This window comes from Sciurus vulgaris, assembly GCF_902686455.1.
Source record: "Sciurus vulgaris genome assembly, chromosome: 7".
Lineage (NCBI taxonomy): Eukaryota > Metazoa > Chordata > Mammalia > Rodentia > Sciuridae > Sciurus > Sciurus vulgaris.
In genome coordinates this window covers 119,609,218-119,635,200 of record NC_136467.1, presented here as the reverse complement: position 1 = coordinate 119,635,200, position 25,983 = coordinate 119,609,218, and the positions used below count along the sequence as shown (strand labels likewise).

The 25,983-nt window shown below is 35.6% G+C and overlaps 1 protein-coding gene across 4 annotated transcripts in view; it reads left to right on the top strand.

Moving 5' to 3' along the window:
• Positions 1-25,983, top strand: part of ZFAND3 (zinc finger AN1-type containing 3) — a 383,326-nt gene that overhangs the window by 121,641 nt on the left and 235,702 nt on the right. Inside the window, exon 2 of one of the 4 annotated variants that reach the window (XM_079148363.1) lies at positions 21,421-21,461. The exons of the other annotated variants lie outside the window; for them this stretch is intronic. Coding sequence (XP_079004489.1) covers positions 21,421-21,461 — 41 coding nt within the window. The remainder of the gene's footprint in view (positions 1-21,420; positions 21,462-25,983) is intronic. 4 annotated transcript variants of the gene reach the window in all.

Below are 25,983 nucleotides of genomic sequence, written 5' to 3'. Positions count from 1 at the left end.
AGTGAATCAGGTTTAATCAAAGCTGACCCTAAAGAAGATGGAGAGGTTAGTTCCTCAAAACTTCATCTTCAGGGCTCAAAGGACAATTCAGAAGGACCCCTGTTACAGGTAAACCGTATGGTATCTAGAAAAAATAGGAAGTAGAAGCAGGTAATTTTGGACAACAGAAAATTTCGCATTAGAACGTCATTGACATAGACTTATTAGTGGCAATCACTTACTTTTTGGACTTACCAAATGGTATATTCATAAAAACAAAGATTAATGTCTTAGAATAGTTAAATACCTGACTTTATATTAAGCAGTCTTTTCTTTTTTAGAGTTAATATGCTGAGCTATGGAACATAGCTTTTTTTTTTTTTGAGAGCTTTCTGTTGGGACACTTGGACACGCAAGGCATTGCTGATTAATTCACTGTTACTGTTAAGTTTTTAATAACTCTAGTTTTGTCATAAGTTCAGAGAATCAGCCTTATATCCTCGTGGTATTTTTGGTATCCAAGGGTTGCTATGCTTTGCTTAGTAGCACCATTGAAAGCCTGACTGGGTTCTGTGTGTGTGTTTTAGATGGAAATAAATGCAGGGTATTATGTTGCAGAGATGAGAGTAAGAGAATGTTGAGGGAAATGAAGGCACACAAGCTTTATTTTTATTTTTTATTTAATCCTACAACCAAGGGGACCTTTTCAAATACGTTGCAAAGGTCAGTTTTCACGTATTTCCTACTCGAGCTCTGTGTGACTGAATGGAGACTATCGCACTTCTGATTTATAAGATATCACTGTGACTCTGTATTTTGTGAACCAACATTGTTAGCATTGTTTTTTTCGTTTGTTTTTGGTTCCAGGGATTGAACCCAGGGGCGTTAATCACTGAGCCACATCCCTGGCCCTTTTATATTTTATTTAGAAACATGGTCCCGCTGAGTTGGTTAGGGCCTCCATAAGTGCTATGGCTGACTTTGAACTCTCATCCTCCTGTCTCAATCTCTTGAGCCGCTGGGTTTACATGGTGTGTGCCACAGCGCCTGGCTATCGTCATCTTTTTTGTCTTTTGTGTGGCCATATCCTTAAAACAAAAGCAAGATCTAGTTTATGTTTTACAGAAGCCCTTCCTTATAGACCTTTGTTGAACAACTTAAAATAGCACCAGCCTTAGAGAAGTAATTGCTTAGATTTTTCAAAAACAAAATTAGTGCCCCCCCCCCCCCCCCCCCCCCCCCCCCGCCTTTGTATATAGTATGAAGTCACCAAGATAGCCTTTCTTGAGAGTTTAAGACTGCGGTCTAGTCTTCTTAGTTTTGTGCCTTTTGATCATGGTTGGGGAGAGGAAAGCATTGATGGATACCTCTTTTAATTCTCCAGTATATAGCATTTAAAGGAATTCATTTTTATACTGCTTTAAAAGTGTTTTGCAACAATGTATAGATCTTGAAGACATTATATAAGTGAAACAAACCAGTCACAATAGTTTATGATTGCTGTGCTTCATGTGATAGGTAGAGAATTAGAATGGTAGAATGGTCGTGGCCAGGAGCTAGATGGGGGGAAAGGGAACTTTTTTTGGTATGAGGATTTGAACCCAAGGGCATTTAACCTCTGACCTACACCCCCAGGCCTGTTATTTTTTTATTTTGAAGCAGGGTCTCAGTAAGTTGTTCAGGACCTCACCTAAGGCCCTGCTGAGGCTGGCTTTGAACTTGCAATCCTCTTGCCTCAGCCTCCTCACTGGGAATACAGGCGTGCACCACCTTGCCTGGCAGAATTCTTGTTTAATGAATATAGAATTCTGTTTGGGAAGATGACAGGAATTCTCCAAATGGATTTTGGTGACAGTGCACAACAGTATGAGTGTACTAATGCCACTGAAACTGTGAACTTAAAATATGCTAGGATGCTAAATCTTTTTACCACAATTAAAAATAGCAATTAAGATTGTGCTTAATTTTAGAATTTTGAGTACAGTTGTTGCAGAGTTCTATGCCATATGTGGCCTGACTTTGGGGAGTCCAGCCAACCAGGTTGGGCCACTTGCCTCAAACAGCTGTATATATACTAAAATTGGATGATACAAGGAAGATTAGCAATGGGCCCGCGTGTAGATGGGTGAATGAAGCAAGTGTCCTCAGCCGTGTATGCGGGGCACTGACGTGAACTTCTGGTTTAAAAAGAGGGGAAGAATTGGGGCAGGGGTATGTATGAATAAGCAGTCTGGTCAGACTTGTGTCCAATGATTGTTATCTCAGGATTTGCCATGGAGAACCTTCTTGGCAGCTATAAGAAAGTTACTGTTATCTGTGTGTGTGAGTGAGGGGGAGAGTGGGGGGTTAGTTTTTGGACCTCACCACAAGATGTTTGCCAATCAGACCTGTTCTTGGAATTTAAGGTGACCACAGCAAAGAGTGAAAAGCAAGATGGCCTTTGTTCCTTCAAGTTTCAGCCAATGACAGGAGACGTGGTAGGTGCTGCTTCAGGGATCTGAAACAGGACATTGTAAAAGCTGGCTATTGAGAGTCTGTTGATTATGATGTTCCTGCAGATCCTGCAAAGATCTTGGTGTCTTTAGTCTTGAGATGAAGGAATACCAGCTTTACTCAAGGCTTAAGGTAGCAGAGGAAGCAGATACAAAATGAAGGCAAAGATGCCAAGCTTTTATCCTTCTTTTGGTTACCAATTGAACATTTCGAGGCCCAAGTTAAGAGTCAGTGCTTTTAGAAAAAGCAGAAGTCCACAACTTTTTTCCCCCTTATTTGCCAAGAATCTCTTTTAAAAATTTTATTAACCAGAATTAGGCGTGCATCCAGAGATTAGGCATGCATCTTCTTCTATGCATCCAGTAAACTAGTCATCTTCCATAGAACAAAAATAAAAATATTTCCACAAATAAAAATAAGAATTAAAAACAAATTTAATGTTTTCCTCTTTTATCTGTATGTGATGCCTATAATTAAATCAATTTGACTTTGGGCACCTACTCAATCTTGGCAAATTATCAGATGGGGCCATTTTAACTCTCACTGGGACTCAAACTAGATGATTACATGAAATCTCTTAAAATTGTTTTATTCAAATACTACATGCATGTAGTTTATTAAGTAAAAATATTACTTATAAGAGAATGATCCCACCCTTTTCTGATCACTTTAGTTTTCCCAGTAGCAGTGACTTTTAATTCTTTCTGTTCTTTCAGAAAAAAATTTACACTTCTCTGTATTTGATTAATATGTATATATTGCAACTTCTTTTTGTATTGCAACTTTTTGATTATCACTTTAAACATTTTTTACTTTTTGTTGTAATATGTGAAGCCTTTGTTTTCTCAGACCATCCTCTCTTATCCCCCCACCAGCATGAGATTTTTGGTTAAATAATTCATTAGTATTTAAATAAATATTTAGGGTACATAAATACTATGTTATGACTTATGGGGCATTTTAGCATTCTGTGGTATTTTTTTCTTTTATTCTTTTGTTTTCCTGAGCATTTTTTCAGAGACAGAGATAGAATGTTCTATCTTTCTTCCATTGTGTTCAGAAAACATTTCATATAATTTATTTATTTGAAATAAGTTTTATGGCCCAAACTATGTGTTAGTAAATGTTGTATATTTCTTTGAAACTACTACACATTCTGTTGTTAGGTGGTGTGTTCTATAAATGTCAGATTAAATTGGCTAATAATGTTATCAAGTTTACAAAGTCTTAATAGATTTTCTGCCTGCCTGCCTCTTCTCTCAGTTATGGAGAAAGGGATATTGACATGTCTAATTATGATTCTGAATTTTTCTAATTTTTTCCCTGTTTTATTGTAGTTTGCTTCATGCATTTTGAAACTCCTCCCAGAAACACATCTTTATGGATTCATACCATAGAATTTTTACATCTTTATGAATTGATTCTTAAATCGTCATGTTTATCCCAGGAAGTGTTATTTATTGGAAGTTCTTTTGAGATTAATTTAGCCACTCTAGCTACCTTTTGGCTAGCATTAGAATGATATATCTTTCTTTCTCAGTAGTGCTAGAAAGCAAACCTGGGACCTTGCATATACTAAGCACAAGTTCTACCATTGAACTATACCTCCAGCCCCAGTATATCTATTCTAATCTTTACTTACAACCTTTTCGTGTTTTTATATTTAAAATGCATTCTTTGTGCTTGCTTCAGCAGCATATATACCAAAAATTGGAACCATACAGGGAAGATGAGCATGGCTCCTTTGTAAGTTACCTATATAAAAAACAGAGGAGGATCTCAAATAAACAACCTAATGATGCAACTCAGGGAACTACAAAAGCAAGAATAAACCATATCCAACATTTAAAGAAAGAAAGAAATAACCCAGAGCAGAAATAAATGCAATAGAGACTTAAGGCACAGGACACTTTAAAACACATTCTAATAGCCCAGCATTATCCTGATACTAAAACTATACAAGAACACAGAAGCAAATAAAACTACAGACCAATAATACCTTGGTGACTATAGATACAAAATTTCTCAACAAATTACTCACAAACTGAATCCATGAGTGCATTAAAAATTTTATACAACATGATCAAGTGGGATTTATCCCAGAGATGCAAGGATGGTTTAAAATGTGAAAATCAAGATTGTGATACCTCATACCAACAGAATGGAGGATAAAAACCATATGATCATTTCAGTAGACACAGAAATAGCATTTGATAAAGTTCAGTATCCCAAGATAAAAAAACCTCAATGACTTTTAGGTATAGAAGGTAGAAGGTACATACCTCAACACATAAAAGACTGTTGTTTTAATCATCCTTCCATTGCTGTGACCAAAAGACCTGACAAGAACAACTTATAGGAGGAAAGCATATTTTGGCTCACAACTTCAGGGGTTTATTTCATGGTTGGCCAGTTCCATAACTTTGAGCCTGAAATGAGGCAGAGATTCATGGCGGAATAGCATAGTGGAGGGAAGTATCTCAAGATATGACAATCAGAAAGCAGAGAACTCTGCTCATCAGGGAGAAAACGTAAACCCCAAAGACACACCTCCCAGTGACCTACTTCCTCCAGCCACATTTTACCTGCCTACTGTTACCACCCAGTTACTCAGTGTATTTATCCACTGACATGAATTAGGTTACAACTTTCATAACTTAATCATTTTGCCTTTGAACATTCTTCCATATTGTCTCACAATGAGCTTTTGGGGGGGATACTTCAAATCTAAAAACCATAACAGCTATGTATGATAGTCATATGGAATGGTGTAAAGCTGAAAGTACTTTCTCTAAGATCTGGAACAAGACAAGGATGTTTACTTTTATTAATCAACCATGGTATTGAAAGTCTTAGAGTAGTTAGGCAAAAGAAATAATTAAAGAACATCCAAATAGGAAAGGAGGGAATAAAATTATCCCTGTTTGTAGATGACATGCTTTTATGTGCAGAGAAACCTAAAGATTGCATCAGAAAACTTAGAACTCATAAATGAATTTAGTAAAGTTGCAGGTTAAAAAAAAAGCTTACAAAAATCAGTAGCATATTATATCCCATTAATGAACATGTTGAAAAAAAAAATCCAGAATTAATTCATGGTATCTATAAAATAAAATAGGTGGAAATAAATTCAACCAAGGAAATGATCTTTACAATGAAAGTTACAAATGGCTGATGAAAGAAGTTGAAGAGGACACACAAAATGGAAGACATCTCATGTTTCATGGATTGTAAGAACAGGTGAATCACAAGTTCCAGGCCAGCCTCAGCCTCACCAGCTTAGCAGGGCCCTGTCTGGAAATTTTAAAAAAGGACTGAGAATGTAGCTCTGTGGTAAAACCACCCTGAGTTCAATCCTCCTTACCAAATGAATGAGTTAACAAATTAATTTACTTTAAATATAATTATTTTAGGAATGCATTTCTCACAGAAAACATGTTGGGTCTCTCTCTCTTTTTTTAATCTGATTACCTTTTGATTATATGTATTCATACAAAGGACCCAAATAATGCTTATAGTATGATTAGGTTTATTTTGGTAGATGTTTTTCTATTTGTCCCATTTGTTCTTCCCTTTCCTCTTTCCCTACTTTATTTTGGTTAAACTGAACATTTTTTTTTTTATTCCTATATATCTCTTTGTTACTGATTTATTTTAGTGCTTACTTCAGTAATATACTCTGTATATCTTTAACTTCTCTCAATCTGTCAAGTGGTATGTTACTTCATGTACAGTATATATCCGTTGATAGTATACTTTTACTTCCCTCCTTACCTTTTTGCTGCTGTTGTCATACATTTTATTTTGCATAATTTATAAAACTTTTACTACCTTGTTGCTATTTTTTGTTTCAGTAGTTGTTATATTTTAAAGAGAATTAAAGAATTTTACATAGTTAACTGTGTGATAGCTATGTCTCCTGCTCTTCCTATCTGATAATCATTTGGATTTTATCTGAAGAATTTCCTTTATCATTTCTTATGATGAAACACTACTGGTGATGAATTGTGTTTTTTATAACTTTGCAAGTGTTCATTTAGCTTTGCTTTTTTTTTGGGATGGTACTGGGGATTGAATTTTGAATTGAGGGGTACTACTACTGGCCTATATTCCTAGCCCTTTTATTTTTTATTTTGGGAAGAGTCTTGCTAAATTGCTAAGACTGGCCTCCAGCTTGTGATCCTCCTGCCTCAGCCTCCCAAAGTCACTGGAATTAAAGGAGTCACCAGCTTTGCTTGGCCTCTAATCTTTGTTTTGAAAATATTTGCACTGGGTATAGAATTCTGAGTTGGCTTTTTCCCCTTGGGTATTTTAAAGATGTTACTCCATTGTCTTGTTTTTGAATTGTTTGTGATGAGAGATCTATTGTCCTTATTTTTCTTCCTCTGTATTTAACAGGTGTGTTTTTCCTGGGGTGCTTTAGTATTTTCTCTATGACAGGCTTCAAATGATTTCATTGAAGTGCCTTGGTATAATTATGATGTGCCTGTTTCTCATACTTGCAGTTCATAGAAATTTTGGGGCCTGTGTTCTTATACATTTCATTGAAAACCTTATAGATGTTATTTCTTCACATTTCATAACCTCCCCCACAAACTCTTTGAAGTTATTCCATTACACATGTATTGGGTCACTTGAAGTTATCCTATAGCTAACTGAGTCTGTTATATCCTCTTCTTGTTTTTCTGTGTCATTTTGGTAGTTTCTATTGTTATATCTTTGTTTTTTAGTTTAGAAGTTATAGTTTTTTTCATTTCTAGAAGTTCAGTTTGATTATTTATATCTTTCATGTCTCTAGTCTTTTTTTTTTTTTTGGTAGTTGTAGATGGACAACATGTCTTTATTGTATCTTATTTTTATGTGGTGCTAAGGATCAAATCCAGTGCCTTGCATGTGATACACAAGCACTCTGCCACTGAGCTATAGCCCCAGCCTCTGCCTAACTTTTTGAACATGACAGAATAGTTATTCTCTGTTTTAATGTCCTTGCCTGCCCATTCTAATATTTGTCTTTTCTGGATCAGTTTTGATTGACCCTCCTATTTGGGTCATGTTTTTCCACTCAAAGTATAAGTTCTGCTGTGGCTCAATAACCTATTTTAAGTGATTTAATGTCTTAAATAGGGAATTAAATGATGTTAATACTTTGGTGTACTCCAAGGAGATAATGTAACTTCTAATAGGTGAGAACTTGGATTCTGGAATCATGTAGCTTCTGGATTCATTTCTGGCTTTGCCACTTGTCTCTGGAGAAATTTGCAGTTAGATTAGTGCAACAGATATCATAAATTCCCAGATCAGGATGGTCTTATGGTAATGGTGAACAAGGGGTGAAATCTAAATTACACTTTGGGTAATTGGGGTCTTTGGGTTCTTGTTGAAACTCTCATGAGGAAAAAGAGGAAGAAGTAAATGGAACTGTAAGGTTTTCAGCTGTTGAACAGAACAAGAAAATTGATTTGTGGTGGGTGCATGGTCTGGGTGTGAGGAGGTGTTGGTGAATTTGGTTTGGGTAGTGTAGGGACTGTACATGTTCTGTGAGGTACTTAGAATTTGGAACTATGCAAAAGGTCTAAAAATCAGTTTTGAAGTTTCTACATTAAAATGAGATCCATCAATAGTCACTTTTCATTAATTATTTGAAGGCAAAATAATAGAATTAGGCTTATTCTGCAGTTCTAAAACATCCAAACAACTGTTATGTCCTATTAAAGCACATATTGCTGGACTCCACTCCCTAGAGTTTAAAATTTAGTCAGCATAGAGTGGGGCCAGAGCTATTTGCATGTCTAACAAGTTTCCAGGTGCTGCTTTGGTCTGGGGACCACACTTTGAGAATTACTGATGTAGGGAAGTAATATAGAGAACATAAGGAGTGTTCAGGTTCTAGAGGGAAAGAAAAGTAGATCTGTCAAGTTACAGAGGTGGTGACCATTAGTTGCTACCTGACCCCAGTAACCTAGATTCTAGAAAGGAATATTTTAAGATTTTAAGCTTGGATGTTAAATGATATCAAGTGAGGTAAAGAGATTAAAATGAATGAGTAATGATCATCGGATTTAATAAATAATATTGTCATTCATAACTTTGAGAACAGTGTTTTTGAGTCACAAACATTTCAAAATCTGATGAAACCTGTGACTGCATCAGAATGTGAAAGTCTCATAATTTTATACACATTTTCAAGGGGGTTTCATGAATTTTATTTAGGTAGTAGCATTCCAGTCAAGAATTCTGCATTAGGGTAGTTTCATTAAGAATGGTAAATGTGGAAACCAGATCTGAAGATGGAGAGTGGGGAGGAAGGAAGTAATTGTAGATAAGAACAGATAGACCTTAAAAATTATAGTATTTGCTGGGAGTAAACAGATGATTGTGAAATTTCTTTATCTGAAGGTCCTAAAATAAGCCTGTAGCAACCCACATGTCTCCCTGTGTTTTCAGGGATACTGTGGAAAAAAATGGTACTCATTTCAGAAAATCAAAATGGCCTATGGCTTTCTTGGCCACTTATTCCTTTGCTACTGTCCAGCTCTGATGTGGGTAGAACTGATGACACTGTTTGAACGATATTTATAGTCTTTGTTAAGTAAGTTTCCTCCATCTTTCAGGAAACGCTCCCCCCCCCCCCCCAACAAATTATTTTTCCATCACTTGCCAATACTAGGGGAAATGTTTTGCTGTAATGCTCTGGGCTTGGTATCTTTTTATAAAAAATTATTGAATTCTATTCATTGTGCGATCTGGTAAATGACTTAAATTTCTCAGATTGCTTTTTCGTTTGATGAGGAAAGGTGATCACTTGACTTTGGGGGTCTGTGAGGATCAAATAATTTTATGAGGCATTTGGTGAACTATGAACCTATAGGCATTTATATTGTTTCTTATTAAGCACAGTGTAATAGAATATATAGGTGTTAAGTTAAATTTTTGTTACTATGACAAAATACTTGAAAAAATCATTGAATAAAGAGTAAAGGTTTATTTTAGCTTATGGTTTCAGAGAATTCAGTCTATGGTCACTTGGCCCTCTTACTCTTTAGGCCTGTGGTGAAGGCAGAGCATTATGGCAGAGGATGCATAGTGGAGCAGAGCTGCTTACTTCATGGTGTTCAGGAAGCAGAGAGAGCAGGTTGTGACCTGAGTCCTGATATCCCCTTCAAGAGCATGCCCCCAATGATCTTTCTTCTAATAGACCTCACCTCCTAATAGTACCAAGCCTTTACTTTGGTGACCAAGTCTTTAGTCTGTGGACTTTTCGGGGACATTTAAAATTCAGACTGTAACAAGTAGTCTAGATTTGTTTTTCACTCAGGCAGAAAATTTGGCTATGGTATCCTGACACTAGAAGCTGATGTGGGAAAATTGTTGCATGTGTTTGAATAGAATGAAAATAAAGTTGCTACCTACTTTTTAACTAGTAAATGTAGTAGAACCTATATCCTTAGTTGTTGAAAAGACGTGACCTACCTAGGAAACACCTGAGTACTTTTTCATATATTAGTTGCATATAGGTTGAAATTATGAGGAAAGGCAGCACAATCCTGGTAAATATTCTTAGTGGGATATTTTGTAAGACCGGATGCTGGCCAAAAAGGGATCAGACCACAAGCGTCTAAACAAAGCTTTATTGGGATTAGCTCTCTGGCAAGGTTCACAGGTCCATCAAGGTAAAGGGCCTGGGAAGTCGGCTCGGAAGGCGTGGCGTTTTTGTACCTGGAGTTAGGCGCGGAGTAGGCTCAGGGATGGATGTCTACTTGCAGTTGGCCTGAGACCCTGCTGGGACCCGTGTCTTTCTGGGATTGACTGGGGATCCCACGGGGTGACTGGCAGGTGCTTGACGCCATTAGGGTTTATCTTTCGACATCTGATTGGTTGCTCTTTGGCACACACCGGCTGCCTGATGCCTTGCCCCCTTTCAATCACTTCCGACCTCCCCAACGTATTTTATGCCTGTACCTTTGGAGAAAATTTAAATATGCTGTGTATAGGACATACAGGGTATTGTACTCTGATTTGTTTCCGTGTATTCAGTCTAGAAATCTTGTACACAAATCAAATAGGGAGACTCAATCAGTGGGATCCAGAATTAACCTTTTTAAAAATTTTTTTATTTTTTTAGTTATACGTGACAATAGAGTCTATTTTGACGTATTTATTTGAACATGGAGTATATCTTACTCTAATTAGGATCCCAGTCTTGTGTATGTACATGATGAAATTCATTGTGGTGTACTCATATATGTACATAGGGAAGTTATGTCAGATTCATTCCACTGTCTTTTCAAAATATGGAATGCTTTATGAATTTGTGTAATCCTTGTTACAGGGGCCATGCTAATCTTCATTGTATTGTTCCAATTTTAGTGTATTTGCTGCTGAAGCAAGCACCAAAATTAAATTTTGATTTTTTTTTTTTCCTGGAGCAAAGAATTTATGACTGTGAACAGAAAAGGTGTCATAAATTTTTGTTAAGTGATATGTTTTTCAACTGCCAAAGTTTCAGTATAGAGATAGGAGTTTTTAAAAATTGCTCACTTAGATCTACTGAAATATTAAATGAAAAAAATTTAAAAACCATTCTATGCCACTGTCATCACTCTACCAATCCTGGAAGCTAAATATTTGACCTAAGATAGAATTTAATTGATTTTTACTTAGAAACAGAATTGAACTGACATAGTTCTAACAAAGTTTCTGTTAAGTATGAATCAGACTTTGTTCCACATTTGTAAGATGCCTTGCTTGGGTTTTGAAGACCCCCAGATAAGCAAATGTACCTTAAGTTTGTCATTTATGTTTTACGAAGGTGAATTTCTATAGGGGTAGATATGAATTATGGTGAAATTTCTCTTTAAAGCTTCCTACCCCCAGGTATTTCCCAAGCCTTAAGATGACTGGTTCCCATTAATTTCATCCTCAAAGTAAACCTTGAGCCTTAGCTTAAAGTACAAGCAGGATTAAGGGGCTAAAGAATCCCAAGTCTTTCCGTCTGTTCTAACATCAATATTTTTACTCAGGTTCAGTTCTAATTTGTTGGCTTCAGTGAAAGTGTTACTTTGTGAAAAACTAAAGAGCTAAGTCCCTTCTGAGTGGAATGGAATAATGAGTACTTGAGGTATGGCATTCCCGTTTTACTTTCAGAATTCTTTTAAATGCAGGGCTTTGCTTTTGTGCTGCAGTTTTAACCCATGTGATGCAGCATAGCCTAACACGGTACAGCGGTCCACAAATTGAACTTCTATTTAGTCCTGTGATATTCATGTCCAGCAACAGAAAATGTTTGAACATAATTATTAATGCAATTTCTCCATCATAGTGATGGTTTTCTGCTAAGTCATTTAGTCTGACCTCATCAAAATAGGAATGTTAGCATGGAATCATAGTATAGATGACTGCAAGTCTTGGAATTCTGTTCTGCTATTGTTATATTACAGTGTTAAAAACTGAGTTTTACTTAAAAATTTAAGTAGTTAACATAACCATGTGCTTTCTTTTCTTTTTTTTCTCCCCCCCAAATGCTGGGGATCAAACCCAGGGCCTCATGTATGTCAGGCAAGTGCTTTGTCACTCACTGAGCTACATCCGTAACCCTAATCATGAATTTTCTGTTGGTTGTAGTAGTAGTTCACCTGTTGTTTCACTATTCAAGTAATGTGAGTTTGAATGATGTGGATGCATATTATGGGTAGAAATAGATGTAATTTCATAGTAATGGTCAAATATGTAAATATAATACTGTTAAAAATAAGTCTTATATTTTTGATCTTTGATAAAAAAAACATTTTCTGGAACTGCTTTATACTTGTATCTGCACTTTGAGTTTTTTGCTAAGTTGGGATGACTTTCATCTTTTAGATCTAGAATTAAATTGAGACTAAATAGAGGCAAGTTCTTCAGTCTTCTAATTTAAACTTAAACTATTTTCTTCTTGAGAAAACTTAAACCTGGGCATCAGAAATTGAGAATGAGTGCTTTGTGAAAATAAATTGTATTTGTTCCAAGATAATTTTCTTAAATGTCTACTACTTTTATTGCCTTACAGTAAGTACTGTAGGAAAAATATATAGTCTCTATTCACAAAACCCTTTAAAATCTAACTGGGAGTTAGGCATAAATATTGAAATTATCATACAATAAATCCTTGAAATTTGAGGGAGGTGTGTTCTGAACCTTGAAGATACCAGAGTAGCATCTGTTTTTCTTAGTTTTCTTAACTTAAAATGGGGACCATAGTATCAGACTTAATGAGATCTATGTTAAATAAAAACCACGAAACCACATTAAGCTGGTTTGCTTAGGCTCACTGACCAGCTTAGGAACTCATGCCTGCACAGCTGTCCTGTAATAAAGATAATTCAGATTCATATTTAGCAAAATCATTTATTATATGCAGTGGGCCCTGGAACCCCAAATGTCAGATCCTCGATTGCCAGATATTTAATGACACCAGTGTTTCAGGTCTTTGTTGCCAGCACACATTCACATACACCTTCTGCATTTGTAATTTCCTTCCTTTTGCAGAATTGCTTACTGTTCATGAATTACATCCTCTTAGCATGCACTCTGCTGATAGTCAAATAACCTTCTCTGAACCTCATAGCTACCTTCTCATGTGCATGTCTTTCCTTTTACCTAGAAATTTTAGAAAGGATTTGCCATATTCTGTTACTTGCTTCATTCTAGGTGCCAGAAATTCTCTTTCCTAGGTTTTACTAGCATCCACACTGGTGTTTCTTGATGTCCTCCCATGCTTCAGTGTTTCTGAACTTCACTGTCTCAGGCCTTTCAAAGATCTTATCTACATAGATGATCCTGGGATGGTGATTCTGCTGATTTCATCTTCCTTTTTTGAAATCCCAAATACCATCTCTCTGGGTGTGACTGCATGCCTGGATTTTTTACTTTCAGTTTTTGAAGGCCCCACATTCTGTTCACATTTAGCATAAATTATAAAGTGATTTCTTTTTGATAAGTTTTGGAAAGAAAGTCTCTTATATTTGGGCATAATTAGTAAGATGGTTGCAACATGGTACATTAGAATTGATAGTGTTATTGTTTCTCTTATGTGGAAAAAGTATTTGGCGTTTCAAAATACTTGAAATATTTGAAAAATATTTTGGCATTCAGTTCATTTTCTTCTTTTTTTTCTTTTACACAAAGGCTTTCAAATGTTTTAATTTTTATTCGTCTTCATTTGACTAATGATTGTCATGCTTTGTCTTTGTCTTTATAATTGTTAGATGGTGCTGGACTAAGAATTTGGTAATGTGTATAGGACCACAGGTGATGACTTATTTTACATCTCTACATTATTTAGTGTAAGAACTTAAAAATACATAAAACCAGAGGCATATACTATGCTCTGCCCCCCTCAAATTTGGGTATACAATGTTAAAACAATTCTAATCGTAATACTCCACCTGAAATCTAAATTGTTATGGTGAAATTATTTTTAAAATGAGCAGTTTTAGGTGATTCATACTGCTACATTCTAGGATCTATATTTAGTATATTCTAAAATGAACCCCTCTTATTAACAAGTCTTTTCCTTCGTAATATTCCCTTAAAAACAAAAACTTTGCAGATGTTGTCTGAATGATATAGAGTGATGTGTAATAGTTCTGACAAGCTGGTTACACTGTTGAAAGCCTCTTTTGTCATTCTCAGCTAGGATGTCATCTGTTTGAACTGGCTCTTCTTGTTTGCTTGGGGTGAGCAGAGAGTGATGATATTTAGTAGAGCTGTTTGCTGTGTCCTAGCTTGTGTAGGAAATTAGATTTTCTGACTGTAAATGTATGAGGTGGCAGGCAGATTGTTCCTGGTCTTTAATTGTCTAATCTTACCTCTAAGGCAACTGGAATGGTGGTTTTAGAGTGAAGGATGAATTCTGCTTTGGTTTTCTTTTCTTTTTTTCTTTCATATATTTCTACCTTCTTCCTTCCGTTTCTCCTTCCCTCTGTTCATTTACCCTGTTTTCTTCCTCCCTCCTCCTGATTATTAAAGGAGATTAAAAAATGTAACTGGTCTGTTTTTTACAGAAATTAGAATTTTTAAGAAGAAATACAGGATTTTAAAGAAGAAAATCCCATTGTAGTCTAGTCTTTTTTTTTTTTTTTTAAAAGATCCATGCCTAATCTAGAGAAGAGATCAAAAGACTGGGAGAATTGGCATGCTTATGTGTTGGTACTGATTTTCCTTTTTCCTGTCCTTTATTATTCTTGTGCTCTAGGTTCTTCCTTTACTGCCTTGGGGGAAAAGAGTGAGGAACATTGATAGAATGACAAAATTATTTTTTATTTCTATATTTATATTACCATGGCTTCTTTGTGGGTTTATCATGCCCACAATATGTTTCCCTGGGTAGGGAAAGATAATAGTCTTGTGTGTGTGTTAGAAAAATTATAATAGGATTTTTCTAGAATTCTGAGAAATTAAGAATGGTAATTCCTCATGATGAATTATTATTCATTATGAAAAATGAATGAAATTGAATTTTTTTAAAAAAGGAAACACACCATTAAACAAGATAACAGTTTTTACCACCAAAGATTTGAAAGTGAAAATACTGGATGTTGGTAAGGGTGTATTGGAAAACATATGTGCACTTTTCAAAATTTAGCAGTACTTAACAAAATCATACATTTCATCTAGTAAATTTTACTTTTCAAGTCAGTCTTAAGGATAACCATTTGGACACGTATTTATCACCAAAGATTTTTGTCAATAAATGCTAACTGCAGCAGTAAGTATAATAGAAAAATAAATACCTAGGGAAATATTATCCAATAATAGGAGTGTAACAAAATAAAGTATAAAATGTGTACAAGATATTAATATTTCTGTTATATAATAAATGATATAATGATTCTAGAGCAACAGTATTTTTGTAGAATGGCACAAATATTAACTGTAAATTTAAAATTAAAAATATGTATTATTTTGATCATGCATTTCTTTTAAAGTTTTGACATACACAAAAGAAAATATATGATTATATAATATATCTACAAAGCATAGTAAAACGAATACCTGTGTGAACCTACCATTTTCACCAATACTGTTAAATATAATAAATTCTGAGTTATGTGTATCTGTTCATAAAAATAAGAAGTAAATATTTCAAAATGTTACCAGTTCTTACTTTGAGGAGGTAGAATCATAAGTGATCTTCAGTTAATGCTTACATGTTTTTCTTTTTCTATGTTCTGTACAAGGAGTATGTATTTGCAGCATCAGCAAATAGTATTAATTATTTATTGAAAGGTAAAACAAATTTAAACTGGTTTTTAACTTTCTAAATGTCTGCTACTTGTTACCTCCTGAGCGACAAATCACGTCCAGATGTATAAGATGACAGTTGTACCTACTAACTATGAAATGCATTGTAATGGAGCTCCTGAGCAATGAGAAGTTGACAGCCATAGGAATTGTAGATGTCCTATCATTAAGCTGGTGTTTAAATGATGCAAAAATACATTAAAAAATCTACTTAAATTTTTCATGATTCATATCTCTGAGAAAAGATTAATTTCTTCATTTATCAAATATGCCTGTTAAGTACAAAACAAGAGTGACCAAGAGGGTGGTTGTGCTCACCTTCTAGTTGTGAAAGGTAATCAACAAGGAAAGAGGCAAATGGTGATATATCACAGAATGATGTACTGTGAAGGAAAAGAAGAGGGATGATTTAAATTTGGTCAGGGGAAGACTATGAATATGTTTGAACTAGAACCTGAGTGACAAAAAAGACTGCCTTAACAGTGATTTGGAGATAAAGGTAACATCATGGACAAAAACTCTGTGGTACATTTTAGGAACAGAAAAAAGACCAGTTTGGTTGGAATGTGGTGAATAAAAGGGACAAAATGGTTAACAGTGGAAAGGGATAGGGTAGGCAGATCATATCACTGGGGGACTTCCAGTGAAAGTTTGAGTTTTAGACTAAATGCAGCAGAAACTTGGTGAATGGTGTTAAGAAAGTGGCATGATCTAAGTTGTTTTTAAAAGATTATCCTGCTATTACATGGAAAATCACTGTTGAAGGTCAAGAATGGGAATGAGGAGACCAGTTCAAAGTCATTTACTATGGTATAGGGAAGAGTTAGTGGTGGCCAGAGTAGAAGCACTGAGTAAAAAGAGAAGATTTCAGGTCTCTTTTCAGGATAAGACATTGGATCTTGTTGTCCATGGGAAACTGAAGAAAAGAAGGGAATCAAAGGATTTTGACTTGAGCAACTTGGGAGAAGGTGTTACCATTTATAAAGGTGGATAAGAAGCTTTCAAGTTCATGGAGCTTGAGGTGGGGGGTTGAGAATTCTGATGTGAAATGGTGTTTCACAAATATTTAAGTTTGTAGCAAGGTGAAAAGTTTGGGATTCAAGGTAAACATACTTAAGTTTTTAGTGTAAAGATAAAATATTTCAAGCCATGGAACTGCATGAGATCACTAATGAGGAAAGGAGTAGAGGTAATGAGGAATGAATCCTGGGGACTTCCAGACAAATGTCTTGGCGGTGGGGGAGGAGCCAGTGAGAGGCTGAAAGGGGACAGCTAGGTGGGAAGAAAATTAGGTAGCCAGGAAGGTAGATTTGATTTAGGATGTAAGTGACAAAGAAGGTAAAAGAAGAGTGTTTGGGGCTGGGGTTGTGGCTCACTGGTAGAGTACTTACCTAGTGCATGTGAGGCGCTGGGTTCCATCATTAGCACCACATATAAAGATAAATAAAGATATTGGGTCCATCTACAACTATTCTATTCAGTTTTTTCACCATTGTGATGAAAGGACCTGGGCAGAACAACTGTAGAGAAGGAAGAATTTATTTGAGTGCTCACGGTTTCAGAGGTCTCAATCCATAGACAGATGGCTCCATTTCTTAGGGCTCAAGGTATGGCAGAACATTATGGCAGGAGAGTGTGGCCAGGGGAGGCAACTCACAAGATGATCAGAAAGCAGAGAAGAGACTCCACTTGCCAGATACAAATATATACACAAAGCCACGCCCCCAATGCCCTACCTCTTCCAGCCACACCCCGCCTGCCTTCCATTACTACTTAATCCCATCAGGTGATTATTTCACTGATTGGGTTAAGGCTCTTGTAACCCAATCATTTCTTCTCTGAACCTTCTTGCATTGTGTCACATATGAACTTTTGGGGAACACCTCACATCCAAATCATAACACCAACTAAAAATGGTACTTAAAAAAAAAAAAAAAGAGTGTGTTTTAGGAAAAATATTAAGATTTGGTGAAATGCTGCTGAGAAAAAAGATGAGATCAGAGAACTCTGTATTAATTTTCTGAGGCTGTGTATCAAATTACTGCATAAAACAAAATAAGTTTACTCCGAAAATTCTGGAGGCTAGAAGTCCAAAATCCATTAGGGCTGTCTTTCTTCCATGGAACTCTAGGGGAAAATTCATTCCTTGCCTTTGGTAGCTGTGCCAGCATTCCTGAGTTTGTGATTTTATCATTTCAGTTTGTCTCCATCTTAACATCACCTTTCCTGTGCATATCTCTCAACTCACAAGAACATTCTTTGCCATTTATAAGAACACTTAACAATATCATTTAGAGCTCACCTGAATAATCCAGGGTAATCTCCTCACTTCAAATTTCTTAATTCATCCACAAATTATTATTATATATATCTATTATTATATATCTATTATTAGACCCTTATTCTAGATAAGGTAACTTCTAAGGATGACAAATTTCAGGGATTATAATTTGACATCATTAGGTAGTCATTATTCAACCTGTTATATATTAGTTTTAGAAACATAGTAATTTTGGCGATCACTAAGACTAGTTTCATTGGCGTGGTGGAGACAAAGAAGAATCATTTCCCTCTCGTGCTTTCTGTTGTATAGAGAACACTGTTTTCTCTCCCAAGACTATGCAGGTTGGTCATACTGCTTTTATGTGGTTAATCAGTAGTTGGATGCCTGAGGTTAGCTTGAGGTTTCACGTGTACAACATGAGAAAGGAGCAAAGTTCTCAAAAGTTTCTGTTAGTTCCTTTGGTTTCATTGTTGTTGATCCCTATGATCCAAGATGACATTGTTCAGCAGTGACCATTATTTCTGTAGCCAAAATCTGGTTTATTTCAGATTTAAAGCACATTTTGATTAATAATATCAGCTATATTAATTCTGTGTTGCTGAAAAATTCCTACTTAGAATATGAACCAGTTGTTGTTTATATAAGTGGTGGGCATTTGCAAATACACTGAAGAGATCAAGGAGAGTGAGAAAACTATTTTGCAATTTTTTTCTTAACAGCTTTGTGAAACACATTTTTTATTGCTACCAGGGATTGAACCCAGGTTAAAACTGGCACACTTGGAGCTGAGCTGCTCTCAGTTGTTTTTTGCAGGCTTTCCATGATTCCTACTGGACAGTGGGAAGCAGCAAAGGTGATGTACCAATTATCTCTGGCTCTTTGGGACACTGCATGGACTAGAGATAGTAAACATATCATAGAGGAACCTGCTTCTCTGAGGGCAGTTGTAGTTAACAAAGGAATTTCTTCAACCTTAGTTCTTCCTTGTGTTGGAACTGAAATGATTGTGAGTGTAGGGGTGTGTGTGTGTGTGTGTGTGTGTGTGAGGATGGCGGTTGTACTTCTGCCGGATGAGAGGCTTTGCTTTCTCAGGGAACTAACTTGATTAGACTCGGTCTTCAGTTGTGGGACCATTCTCACAGCCTATTAGAGTAGTTTAGGATTGGTGTATGTCCCCTAACTTCTATATTGGGGCAGAGACTCTTGTTTGGCATGTGAAAAGAAGCCTGGAATTAGACCAGACTCGTTCATTTACTATTTCTGCGATCTTTGTAACTTACATACCCTCTTGGAACTTCTATTTCATCATTGGTGAAACAGTTGAAGGCATCTGGTATTATGCGTACCACTTAGTGGACATGTAATAAATGTTATTTGCTAGCATTAACATTTCTTCATCTGTTTATTTTATTCATTTATTGATACTTGATTTTCCTCACTGCCCTTAATGTATTTATATTAAGCAAAATTTTAAAAGAATATTCACTTGTTAATGCAGCATCTCCTTTGAGAAAGAGAAATAGGTTTCCCCCATGTCATCTTGCCACTGTATGACAATGACTAACCGTTAGATTTTGGGTTTCATCATGTTGGAAAACAATCATAGTCATCAGGAAATACTTCCTGAAAGATAAACTCTCTGTAATTATAAAATCTAGTACATAGGCTGGAAGAAAGTTGACTTATTCTATTTGTAGGTACAACTCTCCTTGAAGGCTCAGATGTATTGGGAGGGGAGTTGCTGAGGAGTGAACCTGCAAATAGGTCAGCTTGTCCACCAGGAAGCATTCTGAGAGGTTTTTGGGCCACCTGTGGTGGTGCAATGCCTGTAATGCCAACATTTGGGAGGCTCAGGCAGGAAGATCACAAGTTCAAGGCCAGCTGTAGCAGCTTAACAGAGACTATAATCAACTTGGCAACACCGTGGTTTTGTTTTTTTTTGTTTTTTTTTTTTTTTTGCTTTTAAACAAAAAGAGGTTTTTGAAAGGAGAAGCTGTAAGAATACATCCACTTGATAGAGTATCAAGAAAGGAAATAGGGATGAACCCAACAGATGAGTCCTTATTGACAACCTGCCTTGTAGTCCCTGGTCTGCTATGTGGTGCCAGGTGTGTTGTGAACAGAAGGATGACAAGATGGCCTTTGGAGTTAGCTTAAACTACAGGCCAGATATTCTTCTGCAATTATCCAGTTATATGACATTGGGCAAGATGCTAACCTCATATGGGAACGAGACTGCATGTCCTTGATTTCTAAGGCCCTTCGGTTTAATAACACGTTAGAGGAGATGGGGTTAACATTTCCTCATTATTCCAAATTATTCATAACTTGTGGCCAAATGTAAAGTGTTTTCTGGTTACAGAAATGCTAATGTGATTTTTTATAAAAAGCACATTTTAGAGCTGGCTACATGCCTGTAATCCCTGTAATCCAGCTTCTTGGGAGGCTGAGACAGGAGAGTCTCAAGTTTGAGGCCAGCCTCAGTAATTTAGTGAGATCCTGTTTAAAAAAATAAAGAGGTCTGGGTATGTAGGTTAGTGAGGGTATCCCTAGGTTAAATCCCTAGTACCAAGAGAAAAAAGAAGGTGTATTTTAGAAGAAAATCAATATGGTAATATTCATCTTAGGAAGATTAATAAGATAATGTATGTTGAATGCCCATCCAAGGTAATATTCAATGAATTGTAGCTACTGTTAACAGATGAAAGGGCACAAATTTGGGAACACCTGAAGAAGAATTTTAAACAACAGGGTCATAGGTGATTAGGAACTGAACTGGGACTAGAATGAGAGAAAAGCAGAAGAGATAAAAGTTCAAGTAATTTGCCAGGTTCATGGTACATGCCTTTAGTGAGGTCCTAAGCAACTTAGTGACAGTCTCTCTGAATATAAAAAAATTAAAAGGACTGGGGGCATAGCTCAATGGTAAAGTGCCTGTGGGTTCAACCCCAGCACCCCCCCCCCCAAAAAAAAAAAAAAAAAGAAAAAGAAAAAAGAGAAAAGTTCAGGTAATGTTTTGGAGATCAAATGAGTATGACTACAGGGTAGGTGGGACACATTGACTCCTGTGCTGTCTTTTGGGCATATTAAAGTATTTCCAAAGTTATTGCTGCCTGAGTTATTATAGCAAATGAAATAAAGCATTGATTAACTCACGGGTAAAAAATGAAAATCATATGGTATATTTACTTTTTACTGTTTTGTTTGTTTTGGTTTTTTGGGAGAATGGATGGTTAGCCAGGAACTTGTTATTCATTTATTAGTTTCCTGTCTGGCCAGGAAATTCTTTGCCTACATTTCAAACATCTTATGTTTTGATTAGATTGATACAGAATTTTTAGCTCTTCTTTCTTTCTTTTCTTTTTTTTTTTTTTTTGCCCCAGGTCCAGCAAGACTATGAATCTCTGTTCCAAATGCTTTGCTGGTAAGTGCAGAAAAGGGTTTTTAAAATTTATTTTTATTTTTCATCTTTTGGCTATTTTTAAGACTATCTAAATCATTTGGCACTCTTCAGATTTATGCATGGGAGTTTATTTTCTAAGCTTGTGTGTAAAAGCAGTTTTTCCTCACCAAGGCAGTTTCATATATTTGTTTAGGACTGTTGAAATAGTTTTTCCTGAGTGAAATGGAATTTCATGTTACTTGCACCAGATTTTCCTCCGTTTATTGTTGGTGTACAGTGGAATTATAAAAATGTGCGTGTTTCAGAAGGATAATATGTATTCATCTCTGTTCGTGACTTGAATGATTAATGGTGAATGTTGCTTTATCAATGAGAATACAAGAGGAAGAATATTTTCATGTTGGAGTCAGAAAGAGAATCATGCTGAGTTAGCTCCTTCTAAAATCAAATCCCTCATTGAAATCACCTTTGGTAAGTCACTTAATCTTGTTGGACCTTAGATTCATCATTTGTAGAAAGAGGGACTGGGGCTTGATGTTTGCGGAGGACCTTGTTCCCAAATCCTGATTGATTCCTTGAATTATGACTCCTTCATGAAGTTAAAACCTTCAGTGTTTTTTTTTTTTTAAAGAACTTTATATTTAGTGATTTTATATAAAATAGCCAAGTCTTTACTAATCATATTTAACTTTCCTTCTTTATTCTTTTTGTCAAAGGTAAACAAAATAGTACACTAAAGTGGTAAAGATAGATTTTAATCAGTGACACACTTGCAATAGAGAAGAGTCTAGTAGCATGAACGGAACTCAACTTCCACTTGCACAGAAGTGACTAGGCCTTTTAAAGGGAGAATAAGAGGGAGGAGGTGAACTGAGGCTCAGTAGAATCAGAAGTGAAAAAATTAAGAGTTGGCAAAACATGTTAATCATGCCATTTGTGTCTGTTAGCTGTTAAGTAGTTATCAAAATTAAGATTTTGTTTTCCCATAGAGACTGGGAGATAGAAACCTTATCCTTTTTGGTGATTACATTTTAAAATAATGACTTTCGGGCCATTGAGAAAGACACTCCAGTTTTGTAGGAGGAGAAACGTATCTCAGACAGACAGAGAAAAGATTCACAATTGTAAACTCTTTTCAGTTAATGTTCTAAGAGGTGTTCAGGACCTGTCTTCAAGTGTTGTAGCACAAACAGTAAATTCTTTTGGCAGCCTTGAGCTTAAAGAAGTAGGCATGTTAAGGGGAGCCTAGAGTTATCCTAAGGATTTAACTTTTAGCTGTTAGTATGTTAGTATTTACTAAAGTCTTTTAATGTAGGGGTAGAGATGGATGAAGTCATTTGTGTTTGAATCTTTAGTTTTTATAGACTAAGACTTAGGCCTAGTTGAGGAGGACTCAGGATTTTAACCAAAGAAAGATTCTTCGTCTGTTTGCATCTTCTATTTGTTATTCTCTTTGAGAAAAGAAATAATCATAATGTGAGTTTTTGACTCTTTACTTTTGTGCCCCAGGGGATAGGTAGAAAGAAGTTGGGAGGGTTGGGGAAGCTGGCAATTTTATTTGTTCAATTTGGAATTTGTCAAATAGTTTGGTTTTTAAAAGAAAAGTAACATTAATAAGTTTTGGATTTTATCCAAACACTACAGATCAGAAGAAATGCTTTCTCACTGATAGCAGTTTAACTTCACAGTAAGTATGAAAGTAATAGTGAGTCAAAATGTGTAGTAGACTATCTCCACAAAGAGATCTCTGTTGTAATTTAGTAAACCTTAGGTTTGGGAGAAGGCTAGCCAGATTTCTTCTAACATAGTGACTCACATCTTCTTTCTTTTGTTCCTTTCCTCAACAGCAATTACATGGAATGACTGGGAATATCCATTTTCTGTTTTTTTCAAATTTAAAAGAAAAGAGATTGAATTTTTAAAATACATCTGTGGATGCTGTCTTATTGTGCAGATAGCAAGAGTATAGTGAATACAAAAGGCATGAGATGTGGGCATGACAATAAGATAGCTTTGGCCATGCCACTGTGATCTTAAATGCTTTTAAAAAAGTTTATTATAAAATGTGCAGTATTTTAAAAGATGGAAAATCCTGTTAAAAATGGCCTTATATACTAGTCAGTTTGCTAATTAAACAGCTTTTTCAAGATTTCTTTTTAAAATAAATCTGTATGGTGAAAAGTGAGTTTATTATGTTGAAATGAGAAAAAATACCTGTGTAAAGTTTTGTTGAGATAGAAAATTGTGGGTTAGGAACTGGGTGTTAGTGTCAAGTAAGCTGATCACTTGTTTACCTTTATGAAGTACGCTGCCAAATGTTGAGCATCTGTCTCCCATTGACCATCTTCACTTCAATATTTTTCTCTTTTCTCTACAAAAGATTCCTGGGCTTGTTTGAGTTTAGAGGAAGGGAGTAAGGAAAGTGAAATTAGTATACAGAACTAAACTTCCTAAACAAATCCACTGACATGTTAGTTGTTGGCAAATTATATATCAAATAATACAGTGTTTTCTTAATATTGCTAGAGTGGGAAGTGTCTGTGTCAGACTTTTTTATGTGCATAGAAGAGGGTTCATCCTGGCTAAATTTGCTGCAGGGTCACAGCTCAACCAAAATTCCTCTCTTTGAAATGAGAGGGTGTTATTTTACTTTCATTTGTTTTGACATACTTCTTACCTTGAACCCTGGTGTGACCTCTGTTAACATTTAAAGGATAAAATCATTTAAGACTAGTTTGATCACAAATGCATAGTATTCTTGTTTCTTAAAGTTCCCTTGACTCAAGATTTTATCTTTCAAGATTTTCTGTGCTAGGATCTCTAGGATTTTAAATGCAGCTAGAAAGTGATGGATTTGAGCATTATGATTTGAGGTAGAATGGCTTTAAAATGCTCAATTTGTATTCTTTTTTTCTGAGGCTGTAAGTCTTTTAAAAAAGAGAGAGGAGTGAAGGGAAAGAGAAGAGTTAATTTTACTGTATTGTTTTTTCCCATTTTTTAAAAGGACTCCTGTTTGCTATTTTTCAAATGTTCCTATTGTCCCCCTTTTGCATGTTTTGCATTTTCCTTCCTCATATGACAATTTTTTTGTTACATTACTTTAGAAATATGTGCATATCTCTCTCAAGGTTAAGACTATTTATGAGGAGAAACCAGAAACATCTGTAGTTTGGGTAAGGTCTCTTTGAGTTGATAGTTTTCCTAGTTGAGAGTGTTAATTATTTTTATATTATTGCTAAAGAAAAGATTTGCTTAACAGATTTTACTATTTGATGTTATGGAAAGACTGCCTAAATTGTTGAAAAGGATGGCATTTAAACATACTTCAATGCGTTTTCAGTTGACATTACCACACATCTTTCTGATGATTTAAGCTAACCCGAGTTTTGGCTTTTCTGTTCTTTGATTCTGCTTGTCAAACTATCCTTTTCTTTCTTTAAGCATTTTTATGTTTTGTATATAACTTTAAGAATCAGTAAGTGTATGGTAGTAGAAAGGCAACACAATTTCATGATGTGGTATTTATAGTTATGGTGAATACAATTTGTTGAAACACTACCTTCTGATGTAGTTTTTCAAACTGTGGATATTGTCACTCAGTAGTAGTAGAGGAGTCAGTTTAATGTTTCATGATCAGCAGCTTAAAAAGTTGAAGAGCAAATATCAATGCATTGCAAATAGTAAGCAAATTATTTTATGAAACCTTTGCTTCACATAAATGTAAATTAAAACAGCACATGTAAGGTTTGTGATGTAAATGTATGCATTACTGTGACATATGATTCAGAAAGTTGGAAAACACTGAATTTGGGAAATCTTGGGATCTCGTTTTCTTTATGGTAAAATAGGGCATATATCCTTTCTGACTTCAGGCAAGGGGTTAACCAGTTGATTTCTTGTGTTCTTTGTCAGTTCTGCACTCAGAATTAGTTTGAATTTGTATTTTTCTATGTTAAAGTTTGATCTAAACCTGGTAGCCTACTTCTTTGTTGCAATACACATGAAATTCAATCTTGACATCTAAAAGATAGTCCTGCCTCTTCCACAGGTAGAAATGATAATTGTATAGCATTATTTCCAGTTTAATAAAATCCAGTTTGTAAATTTTGTTTTAGTACTCACTAGTCTTTGATATGTAGGGAACATTTAGTACCTAGATCACAATCATCCTGTAGTACCATATCAAAGCCTAGTAATCATTAAAGCAGAGGTTTTCACTGAATGGCTTGGCTGACCTCCTAAAAAAAGTATCCATGGCCAAAATATTGAACAGGAGGATTATAAAAGGGAAAGACAGGCTTTTTAAGAACTGACTGAAATAACTCCTGCAGAAATGTGGTGTTATCTCTACCACCTACCTACCTTTAGAGATGCTTGTTATAGGGGACAGAAGAACCTGGTGACTTGGAAGTAGCTATAATCTGTAGATAATTTTTATACTTTTAAGAGTGTGTGGAGTGTGAGCCTGAAGATATGTCCCAAGAGAGGAAAGATTCTTTGAGTAGCACTTAGGACAAATGCTTATCAGAGGACAAAGTTAGTA